General features: G+C 37.3%; 1 protein-coding gene across 2 annotated transcripts in view; it reads left to right on the top strand.

Annotated features, from left to right (window-relative positions):
- Window positions 1-211: 211 nt before the first annotated feature.
- Window positions 212-13,887, top strand: part of LOC126194778 (terminal nucleotidyltransferase 4B-like) — a 57,193-nt gene continuing 43,517 nt past the window's right edge. Inside the window, exons 1-2 of one of the 2 annotated variants that reach the window (XM_049933075.1) lie at window positions 212-1,013; window positions 1,102-1,272. In XM_049933075.1, the coding sequence (XP_049789032.1) occupies window positions 664-1,013; window positions 1,102-1,272 (521 nt within the window). In that variant the 5' untranslated portion in view covers window positions 212-663. The remainder of the gene's footprint in view (window positions 1,014-1,101; window positions 1,273-13,887) is intronic. The other variant, XM_049933076.1, reaches the window with a different exon arrangement.

Below are 13,887 nucleotides of genomic sequence, written 5' to 3' on the forward strand. Positions count from 1 at the left end.
AAAAACGGAGTATGATATCGTTCAAATATTTTTCCCCCCTTTTCTTATGAGATACGCAGCCTAACAAATACTAAAGATGAATATGGTGACCGCAGTGAACTCTGTCGGTAATCACAGAAATTACAATAGACCTGGCAAATTCCAGAAATTTCTGCATCATTTAATACAAATGAATGCTCCAGAGTTGTGTATATTCGACGCCTTCTATCTCAAATACCTTAGCATCGCTGTTCCACTGGTCTATTAATAGCCACGAGACTTTTACTGGAAGGGAAAATAGTTTGTCCCTGATCGGATTTGTCACCTGCAATGTAAACGTTGAAGCTAGTCTTCATCGTTGCAAATCAATGCTCTTGCATCACAGGTTATGGTTTATTTGCACACGGCATGTGGTGTTCTTTAAAATTACATATTATACGACAGTATTATTTGTTACGCCCTCTTATCAAATAACCGTAATATTTTAGCCAAATTGGATCATATCTGCTTTCGTGTGCTACCGTCATCTCGCGGTAGTTTATGGAACTGCAGCCGGTTGATGTGTGTGCAGATCGTGCTGTTGGTGGTTATATTTGTAGTAGAATAGTGATAAAAGTCTTCAAAAGCGCATAGTGGTGGTGTCTTTAAGTTGTCTGAGCACCTGCAAAAGGGCTGGTGCGTTTTATGGATCCCAGTATAGGTTGGTTTCAGCCAGAGCAAGACGGACCATCGAAAGTGCTGTGGACACGCATTTGGGAAGCCCAAAAGGGGCTTGATAGTATGAATATTATAGATACTAGTCCAGCAATAGGACAGAAAGGACAGGATTACATTCATTTAGATAGTTTAACGAACAATGAAGATTTTCATGATCGTGTGATAAATAATAATACGTACTACAAGCGTACACGCAGGAAAAGGAAAAATCGTGCAAGTACTTATGGCATGAACTTTAACCAGGCGTCGTTGGTTGGTGAGCACGGTGGTTGCCCATGGAGAAATTCGAATAAAACCTACGGTCGTGGTGTCATCGGGTATGTGGTTTTTTATTCAGTTCGACTTTCGAACGTTTCGTATCGTAAATTTTATGCCTCTTAGCTAATGAAAGAATACGATTTTCAGTCTTCATGAAGAGATCGAGGACTTTTACGAGTACATGAGCCCAACGCAAGCAGAACATGAGCTTCGCCTTAGTGTGGTTCGAAAGATTAAAAAAGTGATTCGTAGTTTGTGGCCAGATTCAACAGTTGAAATATTTGGAAGTTTCAGGACAGGCCTTTATCTCCCAACAAGGTTAGTGGGTAGCATATTTCATATTTAGTTTAAAAAATATAAAATAGTTGTACTTCTTGAGTGTTAATTTAATAAAAATACGTGTCAGTTATTATAGAATTAATTGTCGCGTATATTGTTGTGATGCGGTGGTTGAAATGTTTTGGGTGTGGAGCCGATTGTTTATTTTTATCCTGTAATAAAAACAATGTAAAAATCCAATACAAAACGCTGGGACAGTTCAGTCGATGTAGGCTTAAGATTTTCTGCATGTGCGCAAGCTTTAAGTAAATCATAACATTTACTGTCTTTTCTATCAATTCAGTAGGAAATGTTATGTGCTGAACCAAGATTACAAGTTTTATATGCGTAAAAGTACGAAAAACCAAGTCAGGGTGTACCTCAAAAATAGTTATCTAAGATGTCAAATTTCAGAGTTAGGACAATTGAATTAAGTATTTTTTGAAGTAAGACCTTTTCCAAGTATGTGGTACACTCCAAAAGTATATTACACACGTGGAAAAGATGTCAGCAGCATGTTTATTACAATTTGTGCAGTTAGTTGATAATGAAGTAATATTCAGTACAAAACGTAGAAATTAGTATTCTACAGACTGAGAAATTATTTAAGAGTTTGGGAACCAATTCATGTTTTTTGCAGTCATAGCATCATCTTTTTTCTCATAGGAATCTTAGTTCAGCAAAATTCCATATTCACCAGGCATGCAACTACTCGTGTCTCTATCCTAATTTTAAGCTAATAAGGCAATTGCCTTGTTGTGAATGTGACATTGTTCATGTGGAAAGTATCTTTTTTTTCTGTATTGTACGCACACGGTTAGAATTATTTGTTTTGTACTCACTGTATACATTTTGACATCACAATATATTTTGCACATACTTGTTATAGTTATACTGTCCGTGAAAGCTTAAGTTGACACTCGTGTTTGATTGTTCCTGTCAGTTATTGTGTGGTGCTAACTTAGTTTGCACAGACAATAATATTGATGTCTTGTAAACAAGTTGATGACATGCTGTATCTCAAAATTGTTCGTATACAGTGAAGAGCCTGTAGGTAGAACGAAATAAACCATGGGTCAGTTGCTAGCAAATATTCTTCATCCGTTACTGTATGTCACACCTCTCCACCCCACATTTCCTACCCTGTCTCCTGCCTCATAGCACCACTGTATGTTTTTCATTCAGCAGGACTGAATTAAAGTGATTCATAGATTTGTCGGACTGTTACCCACTTACCATGAGAGCCAATGAGCATGATGCATTTGCATATTTGATCTAAAGATTTCTGGTACCTCCCACATCTTTGGAATATTTCCATAGTAAAATATTTTGATAAGTGTCGGGCTTCTCAGTTGCATTGAGATTATGTAAAAATTATGGTATAAATTGCTACCATCAGCATTTTGTACCATGATGCATTTCACACTACAATCCCGTGAGCAGGCATTCAAATTAATTTTTGCGAAGTCATTTTCAGATAAGTCAGTGTCAAAAGGGAATTTCCATTACTTGCTGGAAATAAATGAAAAGAAATGCAAAATTTTGTCTTACATGTGCTGAAAGAAACATAGGAAGGGGGGGAAAAAATCTGTTGGACTCTCCTGATGTTTATTCAGTCCGCTTGCCCATCTCTTTTTGCCATAAGCAAAGCAAGACTTCTACCACTTTTTTTGTATCCTACGTACACTAGTCAATTTTAGTGACATAGGGCCTAATTGGTGTTCACTGCGATGTAAATGTTGGAGAATTTTTTCTGTATTGGTTTGGTTGCTCCTGCCAATGTGCATGTCAACTGACACACATTCACAAAGCTTGAGCAAAACATTGGCAGTTGCTTGATTCTGTTTAATCTTTTGAAGTGTGATTACAGTTAATGATTGTAGCGTAGCCAAAGATCTGGTTAAGTTTGGAAGAGTGACAGTTTAGTTGATAATTGGTGAAGTCAACAAAATAATTCTTGTTATGGCTGGTCTTTTACATATGTCAGATTTTGATGAGTGGTTTATGTTGCAACACTGACGATTCAGTGCAGGTCTGTGGTATTGTTAGGTTGAATGTTTCCCAAATATATCAATGGTCATTTACACTGCTAAAGCTTAGGCCAGAAGCCCCCTCATGTTCTTAGTGTATTAATTCATTTGTTCTGGACACTTAGTGCCAGACATCTTATCCGGACTTACTGGCGGAATTACTGTTTAGTATCACTGATGTGAAATATCATCTGTATTTGTTCACTCCCAGTGACTGGGAAAAACTATCTAACCATTATACTTAATTAGTTCAGTACATTGTTCTGAATAGTGAGACATTCTTTTCGTGCTGTTACTAAAATAAGTTCACACCTTGATTTTTTGAGGTAATCAAAAGTCTGTGAAATATGGAAGTGATCCTCTCTACAGTCAGTCAATTATAATGATCTTTTGCTTTTTTCTTGTTTATGAACACCTTTGTGTCTCATGACGACAAATTCTCTCATTTTGTAGCAAGACAAGATTCTTTTCTCAAAAAACATGGAATGGTTTGCCATGATTTACTTTTGGAAAGTGGCATGTAGTGGGAATTAGTGAAGTTCGGTGGCAGGAGGAACAATACTTTTGGTCAGGTGATTACAGATTTATAAATACAAAATCAAATAGGGGTAATGCAGGAGTAGGTTTAATAATGAATTAAAAAATAGGAGTGCGGGTTAGCTACTACAAACAGCATAGTGAACGCATTATTGTGGCCAAGATAGACGCAAAGCCCATGCCAACTACAGTAGTACAAGTTTATATGCCAACTAGCTCTGCAGATGATGAAGAAATTGATGAAATGTATGACAAGATAAAAGAAATTATTCAGATAGTGAAGGGAGACGAAAATTTAATAGTCATGGGTGACTGGAATTCGTCAGTAGGAAAACGGAGAGAAGGAAACATAGTAGGTGAATATGGATTGGGGGGGAGAAATGAAAGAGGAAGCCGCCTTGTAGAATTTTGCACAGAGCATAACTTAATCATAGCTAACACTTGGTTCAAGAATCATAAAAGAAATTTGTATACCTGGAAGAATCCTGGAGATACTAAAAGCTATCAGATAGATTATATAATGGTAAGACAGAGATTTAGGAACCAGGTTTTAAATTGTAAGACATTTCCAGGGGCAGATGTGGATTCTGACCACAATCTATTGGTTATGAACTGCAGATTGAAACTGAAGAAACTGCAAAAAGGTGGGAATTTAAGGAGATGGGACCTGGATAAACTGAAAGAACCAGAGAATGTAGAGAGTTTCAGGGAGAGCATAAGGGAACAATTGACAGGAATGGGGGAAAGAAATACAGTAGAAGAAGAATGGGTAGCTCTGAGGGATGAAGTAGTGAAGGCAGCAGAGGATCAAGTAGGTAAAAAGACGAGGGCTAATACAAATCCTTGGGTAACAGAAGAAATATTGAATTTAATTGATGAAAGGAGAAAATATAAAAATGCAGTAAATGAAGCAGGCAAAAAGGAATACAAACGTCTCAAAAATGAGATCGACAGGAAGTGCAAAATGGCTAAGCAGGGATGGCTAGAGGACAAATGTAAGGATGTAGAGGCTTGTCTCGCTAGGGGTAAGATAGATACTGCCTACAGGAAAATTAAAGAGACCTTTGGAGAGAAGAGAACCACTTGTATGAATATCAAGAGCTCAGGTGGCAACCCAGTTCTAAGCAAAGAAGGGAAGGCAGAAAGGTGGAAGGAGTATATAGAGGGTTTATACAAGGGCGATGTACTTGAGGACAATATTATGGAAATGGAAGAGGATGTAGATGAAGATGAAATGGGAGATACGATACTGCGTGAAGAGTTTGACAGAGCACTGAAAGACCTGAGTCGAAACAAGGCCCCGGGAGTAGACAACATTCCATTAGAACTACTGATAGCCTTGGGAGAGCCAGTCCTGACAAAACTCTACCATCTGGTGAGCAAGATGTATGAGACAGGTGAAATACCCTCAGACTTCAAGAAGAATATAATAATTCCAATCCCAAAGAAAGCAGGTGTTGACAGATGTGAAAATTACCGAACTATCAGTTTAATAAGTCACAGCTGCAAAATACTAACGCGAATTCTTTACAGACGAATGGAAAAACTGGTAGAAGCGGACCTCGGGGAAGATCAGTTTAGATTCCGTAGAAATGTTGGAACACGTGAGGCAATACTAACCTTACGACTTATCTTAGAAGAAAGATTAAGAAAAGGCAAACCTACGTTTCTAGCATTTGTAGACTTAGAGAAAGCTTTTGACAATGTTGACTGGAATACTCTCTTTCACATTCTGAAGGTGGCAGGGGTAAAATACAAGGAGCGAAAGGCTATTTACAATTTGTACAGAAACCAGATGGCAGTTATAAGAGTCGAGGGACATGAAAGGGAAGCAGTGGTTGGGAAGGGAGTAAGACAGGGTTGTAGCCTCTCCCCGATGTTATTCAATCTGTATATTGAGCAAGCAGTAAAGGAAACAAAAGAAAAATTCGGAGTAGGTATTAAAATTCATGGAGAAGAAGTAAAAACTTTGAGGTTTGCCGATGGCATTGTAATTCTGTCAGAGACAGCAAAGGACTTGGAAGAGCAGTTGAACGGAATGGACAGTGTCTTGAAAGGAGGATATAAGATGAACATCAACAAAAGCAAAATGAGGATAATGGAATGTAGTCAAACGAAATCGGGTGATACTGAGGGGATTAGATTAGGAAATGAGACACTTAAAGTAGTAAAGGAGTTTTGCTATTTAGGGAGTAAAATAACTGATGATGGTTGAAGTAGAGAAGATATATAAAATGTAGACTGGCAATGGCAAGGAAATCGTTTCTGAAGAAGAGAAATTTGTTAACATCCAGTATAGATTTAAGTGTCAGGAAGTCGTTTCTGAAAGTATTTGTATGGAAGTGAAACATGGACGATAAATAGTTTGGACAAGAAGAGAATAGAAGCTTTCGAAATGTGGTGCTACAGAAGAATGCTGAAGATTAGATGGGTAGATCACGTAACTAATGTGGAGGTATTGAATAGGATTGGGGAGAAGAGAAGTTTGTGGCACAACTTGACTAGAAGAAGGGATCGGTTGGTAGGACATGTTTTGAGGCATCAAGGGATCACAAATTTAGCATTGGAGGGCAGCGTGGATGGTAAAAATCGTAGAGGGAGACCAAGAGATCAATACACTAAGCAGATTCAGAAGGATGTAGTGCAGTAGGTACTGGGAGATGAAGAAGCTTGCACAGGATGGAGTAGCATGGAGAGCTGCATCAAACCAGTCTCAGGACTGAAGACCACAACAACAACATTCCAGATATTGCACATAGAAACATTTGAAAATGAAAATAGTGATCCCTGCTTTTGGCACTGTGTTTTTCTTCTATTGAGAGGAAGGAGAGGTTGATAGGGGAAGGTAGGGAAGGGAGCAGGTCATTAACTCTTAAACTAAGAAGGACCCACCTGTTGAGGCTGAACCGAGCGAGTGGCGCAGTGGTTAGCACACTGGACTCGCATTTGGGAGGACAGCGGCTCAATCGCACGTCTGGCCATCCTGATTTAGGTTTTTCGTGATTTCCCTAACTCGCTCCAGGCAAATGCCGGGGTGGTTCCTCTGAAAGGGCACAGCCGACTTCCTTCTCCGTCCTTCCCTAACCCGATGAGATCAATGTTCTCGCTGTTTGACCTCTTCCCCCAAAACGACCCAACCCTCTTCAGGCTGACCCCGGAAGAGATCACCACCGTAAGGACGAAGCAGCCTTTTCTGTCTTAGTAATTTTTATCACTATAAGCCTACTCACTTGAATTTCCTGTATGGGTCATTCCATGTCAAATCAACTAACAGTCTGAACCTTGATATCTCAGATTTGGATGAATATTTTTTTTTTCCCTTCAGGTAATGTACCTACTAACACTAGTTTAAATTTGAAATTTCAAATTTTTCTGACATTTGGTTTTTGTGTTTCAAGGGTTTAAAAATAAAAATAACCTCATTTTTTGATCAATCAATGATTGTTTTAAAATGCTATAGCTCAAAAACTATACAACCTAGAGAGCTCAAACTTGCACCATTGTTTGCCTCTATAGACTAAATTCCCTTCGATTTGATATGTAACATGACGGTGCTACCTAAATCTGAAAATTTTAAACTATTCCAAAAAAACATTTTTTGAAATTTCAAAATACGTACCCTCAGATTGCTGTATAAAAATTATGTGTGTTGTCCAGTCTGACTGACTACATGTATGCAAAATTTCAAGATGGGATCTCAATGGGTTCTTGTATAAAATAATATTTTACTACCGCAATACACACTAGTTAGGTGAAAAGCAGACTATGAATACCAAGGTAGGCCTATGTAATTCTAACAAACTTAAATTATTATGTTAGCCTTTTTATGCAACATTACCCTCTTATTGTTTGTTAATTCATTAAATGATATTTTAATGCAAGAATAAAATACATAATAACTTAAGAATCTTACGCTTTTATTCGACATTCACTTTTTATTATAAAAAAATGTGAGATTTTCATATAGGGTCAAGGCTCTAGTTTTGGCCACTACCCCACTTATGGCCACCTTGATGTAATGGGGAAGCTACACTGCATCCTTTCATCATATATTATAAATGGGAGGGAAAATTAAAACATCTGCAGTATGTCTTCATAACAGAGTGCCTGTAACATAATGCAATCGCTTTCTATGTATTCCAGAAAAAACTAGTAGAAATCATAAAACAAAACTTGCCTTTTGCACTTTAAAAAATTGCTTACTTTTCTGATGGCAGCGCTGCACAATATAAAATAAGAAAAACTTCCTTAATTTGTGTTTGCATAAAACTGATTTTGAAGTTGAGGCAGAGTGGGAGTTCTTTGCGACATCCCGTGGCAAGAGCGCATGTGATGGCCTTGGCGGAACTATGAAGCGGCTAGCTGCTAAAGCCAACTTACAAAGGCCATATGACCAACAAATCTTAACACCCAAATCACTTCTATTTGCCATGGAAAACATAAAAAACATTGACTTTGAATATTGCACAACAGAGGACTATGAACTGACCAAAGAATACTTACTTCCTTGTTTTAGTGACTCAAAAGCGATTGTGGGAACACAAAAGTTTCACTCATATAAACACTGCACAGAGAATCAAATTACTGTCAAGCCTTATCATTTTAGTCTGGATGAGTCTCTTGAATATGTGACAACACTGGACCAAATAACACCGTCACATCTGGAAAATATTACTGCTGGTTATTTGACAGTAGCATATGACGACTCTTTGTGGCTAGGGTGCATTGAAGAAAAATACAATGACATGTACCAAATAAATTTTTTACACCCAAAGGGTCCAGCCAAGTATTTTTACTATCCACAACCAAGAGATATATTAGATGTCCCAGGAAATACTCTTTTACTAACAGCAAATCCAACAACAGCTACGGGAAGAACCTACACTTTAAGTGCCAAAGAAATGAAGTTGTCTTCTCTCACTTTGGAAAAATATCTTAAAAGATCATTAAAAGAAGCACGTTTAAAGTATGTTACACCTACCCTCACTAAACACTAAGCTGTATAAATACCATGTGTATTAACTTTGTAAATACCAATTGGTATTACAAATACAGTTCTATCCATGCAGATATCAACAAGTTAATCTTTTTCCCAAGTGAAATTACTTACATGCCAATTTCTGATATAAGGAACTTGTTGTAAATGATTACAAATGACACTGGAAAACCAAAAAATAGATAATCTCTGCCATTTACAACTAAGGATGAAGGTGAGTGGCTTTATTCAAAATTTTAACTTTTAGCACGTATATTATCATTTAAAATGTGTTCACCTCCTTTTGATGCATAGTTAAAAGAATCATGAACATTAAATTAAAACAACATCGTATCATTTAATGAATTAACAAACAATAAGAGGGTAATGTTGCATAAAAGGGCTAACATAATAATTTAAGTTTGTTAGAATTACATAGGCCTACCTTAGTATTCATAGTGTAGAAATAGTCTACTTTTCACCTCACTAGTGTGTTTTGCGGTAGTAAAATATTATTTTATACAAGAACCCATTGAGATCCCATCTTGAAATTTTGCATGCATGTAGTCAGTCAGACTGGACAACACACACAATTTTTATAAAGCAATCTGAGGGTACGTATTTTGGAAATTTCAAAAAATGTTTTTTTGGAATAGTTTAAAATTTTCCGATTTAGGTAGCATAGTCATGTTACATATCAAATTTAAGGGAATTTTTAGAGGAAAACAATGGTGCAAGTTTGAGTTCTTTAGGTTGTATAGTTTTTTAGCTACATCATTTTAAAACAATCATAAATTGATGAAAAACTGAGGTTTTTTATTTTTAAACCCCTGAAACTCAAAAACCAAAGATCAGAAAAATTTGAAATCTCAAATTTAAACTAGTGTTGGAGGGTACATTACCTGAAAAAAAAATTCATCCAAATCTGAGAGGTCATGGTTCAAATCATGTAGTAAAATTGGTTGATTTGACATGGAATGACGCGTATGATAATTTTCCCATGGTTTTGGGCAACAATCATGTAATACTTCTTAAATGAAAATTCCGTTGCATAACTTAACAAAGAATTCTACGTATATTCAGAACCTACCCCCCTCCTCTCTCTCTCTCGCTCTCTCTCTCTCTCTCTCTCTCTCTCTCTCTCTCTCTCTCTCTCACTCTCTTCCCCCCACCCCCCACCCCCGCCCCTCAACTCTCCCTCCCTCCCCTTGGACTCTTTGCTTAGAAAGTTTCATTGAAAATTAAGAGATCAAGAGCCAAGAACCAGATTGGAAAGGAAATACTTGTCTATAAAAACCTACTGAGGAAGAACATTAGTTCCTCAAAATATAAGCAGCACAGACACCACATGAAAAACTAGTTTTTTGTGGGTGAAATAATTTCATGACTTTATGTGGAAATAAATTCTGATCCAAATGTTCCATACAGCATTGTAAGACCAGGGGGAAAAAGGTGGTGAAGCAATTATGTGTAGCAATTTGAGACCCAAAGAAAATATTGAATAGAATCCATGTGCAAAATAAATACATTGAACCTGGAAAGCCGCACAACAGCTGCCTTGGCATATGCGTGAGATTTGAAAAATGCTTATAGATCTCTGATGAGGAAGAGAGTCTTTTTGAGTGTCCTATGAACACTTGAGGAAATTTGTCACGATAATCTTTACAATGTAAGGATAGCACTGTTACGAAGATATATGTAAATTATGTAGTGTACCCCTCCCTCCTTGTATTTTTCGTACTTTATTAACAGTGTATTTGCATAACAAGCATCAAAATACTCTTTGGATACATTCCCATTATTGTATATACATTTTCTGCATTTACCTTGCAGTTTTCGTTTTCACAGCGAAAAGTGCGTTACCTTTGTAGTACCATTAACCTTCATAGTACCACTGGGGTCAGTATGACCCCATAAGCATATTGGAAGATCATCTCACTATGCTTTTTGTTTTTTTACCTCCAAAATATGACTCTCTCCCTGAGTCAGCTGTACCTAGTGATGTTTTATATTTACAACACATTAAAATTTATTAATTAGTTTTAGCACTGAGTCCCCAATTTAATTTTTTTTTTTTTGGCCATAATCTTTATGAAAGCAGTATCACTGTTACATTGAACAACTGTAATGTATGTTTTTATGTTGGTTCGTTAAGATACTGACTGCATATCCAGCGTATTGCTTTGGGTCTATATGACTCCTTTGCTACACAGAGAGAAGAAACCTGGTTGCAAGGTTGGGGGGGGGGGGGGTTTAAAGCAAATTTAAATGTGACACAAATGTTAACATTAGGCTACACAACATATCAGTCAGTTACTACAGTCTTCATTTGGCATTCAGTCATCGGGTTCGCATACTCTCAACCATATTACAATCTTTCTACCTAACGTAGACGTCATGCTGCACTACAAATGTTAGTCACAACAAAAATTTCAGGGAAGCTGTGAGGTATTCAAATTTCACATTTCACAGACCAGCCTAATAATATTTTAGAAGTCAACAACAGAGAACTGCAGTAGTTCACCATAGTTGTCGATGTATTTCTCTTTTTGAATTTGCTAACTTCTTCAATACTTTGGAATTTTTAAAATGTGGTGACATCTGTTACAAAAATTTAGTATTTATTTTAGTGATTAACAGTCTGCTGATGTTTGCAGTTTTATGTGTGGAGGAATTCTGTTTGACTGAGTAGATGGTTTTGTAATAAAGTGTAATCATCTAGTGCTTGCTGGTTTAAAGTTGTTTGTGGCAGCATTTTGTATGTGCTTACATATTGTCTTTTAATTGCATTATGTATTTGAGAATTTGGTGCAGATAGACTAATCTATGTACCACTTTATTGTGACTGAGTGCATTGTGTGTTGGTGGGTTTCATTTTGTGACTGTGCAAACAATAATACATCCCTGTCATCACTGTTTTGCCAGCTCAATTGCGAAGAATACTTACTGCACAAGTTTAGCATCAGTAGATTAAGTAGATCTATGTGCTAACAGCATGTCAGCTTACCAGTTCATTACTTCATTTTCCCCAGGCAGTTTTCAGGACTAATTGGAAACGTTGTTCACATTGTTACACTGAAGCATGTCTCTACTCAATTTTAGACAGGAAGTATTTACTGGGATTTAGTGACTCATAATGGTTCCATTCAGGATTGAGGTAAAGTACCGTTTTCATAGTGATCATTAAGCAATAAATTGAACATTGGTCATTGCCCTTCTCTGGAGTGTCATTCAGTGTCGTGCAGTACAGAGTAATAGTATCCTCAGATTGCAGAGAGCCAAGTGCCAAGCAGGTACCAGAACTAGTCCCGTATTGGTTCATAATGTAGATATCAGAGGTGGTAAGATCTCGGGAGTCTCTCTAAATCAGTACTGTACTCAGGAAATGAGTGTTGGAGGCAGACATGAGAATCCATCATTGGCATTGTAGAGATGATAGTTCACCGTTGTCTTCTTCTGGCGTTTTAGAAAGTATTGAATACGTCTGTGTAGTGTGGATGAGTAATAAGAGAGCTAGTATAACATACAGTGTAATACGTCTGTGTAGTATGGAAGAGTAATAAGAGAGCTAGTATAACATACAGTGTGGTGTTGCGTTTGTGTTTTATGGATGAAGAGAACTGTCACAGTGAAACACAGTGCCAACACGAAGCCTAATCCTTTCGAATAGCACCAAGGGTACCTCCTACCTGAAAATCCTCATCTGATGCTCAAGTCACCACCAGCAGTGTCACATGCCTATTCTCCAGAAGATACTGGACACTTTCTACTGTGTATTGTGCAAACAATTTGGAATTTTACCCAGGACACTCCCACAAAATCTAGTGCTCAGGAACTTTGTTACCAACTCCCCTCACATCACCAGAGAAATACTAGCATTTAACATTTCTTCTGCCACCAGAGTTAAATGGATAATACATAGTTAAGTGCCACTGCACAGGCATGTGTTCGTAATCTCGTCTATGGCTGCAGTATGTGAACATATATCTGTTGGAATAACGAAAGAACCAACCCATGTAATTTACACAGCCCACATGTCATCTGCTGATGAAGCACTTTTGTTTATTGCAGATCATACGTATAGCCCATGTGAAAAAATTTCATTGCCTAGAGTATCTTTAAATAAAATTTTATTCCCATGATAAATTTGGTGGAAGAAAGTTCGGATTCTTACTGTCCATCAGTTAGAAATTTAAGGAATACTTGACACAGCTCAGTTGTTTATCAAGCATGTATATATGTTCATCATGTACATACAACGGTGGGAGAATAATTTGCATCTAATTTGTAAAAGCTGAAGGGCTTACATTCAAGAGTAGATTAGTTCAAATTCTGAAATGTCCTTTGCTTCTAAATGAACCCATCAAACATTTTTTATTCAGGTGTGTTCGTTCACTGTACATACTTAAAACTGCATATATTTTCCAAATTAAAATTACTTCATTGTGTAAACATCACATCAGTGTGGAACACCCCCCCCCCCTTACAAACCCACCAATTGAAATAGAGCACATTATAGGACAGTTTTGTAATCTTCACCCAATACTCCCACCTGTATCACAAACGGAAAGAAACTGTATGTATCTAGATGGTTGTTGTCTGCTTCAAAGTCAAATTTGCGTTTCCCGTTAGCTTTGCTGTCCATCTAGGCACATTTGTTTTAATGTTCTTGGTTTAAACCTGTGAAAAGTATTCCTACAGTTCCTTTCTATGCCCAGCTCTGCTTGAGGGCATACACAACATTTTATTCTTTTTGTTGATGCTCACATAAGGTGAATCCCTATCCAGACCTAATATGGACATTTCTCTTCTGCCCAGCTCCATGTTGGTCTGAAAATCATAAAAACCTTTCTCTGCCAATTTATGATTTGGCTTCATTTCCATCTAAGGTTTCTTGTATGTCGGCCAGAATAAAGGTCAGCTGGACACTTTCTACTGTGTATTGTGCATCATCTCCCCTCCACCATCATTATCCTTGCCACTGCCACCACATCTGCAAGTGTTTTGTACCACACTTGTGTCAAAAATAGAAAACTTTTCCCTGTTTCTGATCCCTGACCTAGTGATTGACAG

The sequence above is a fragment of the Schistocerca nitens genome, chromosome 7 (genome assembly GCF_023898315.1).
Source record: "Schistocerca nitens isolate TAMUIC-IGC-003100 chromosome 7, iqSchNite1.1, whole genome shotgun sequence".
NCBI classification, from domain to species: domain Eukaryota; kingdom Metazoa; phylum Arthropoda; class Insecta; order Orthoptera; family Acrididae; genus Schistocerca; species Schistocerca nitens.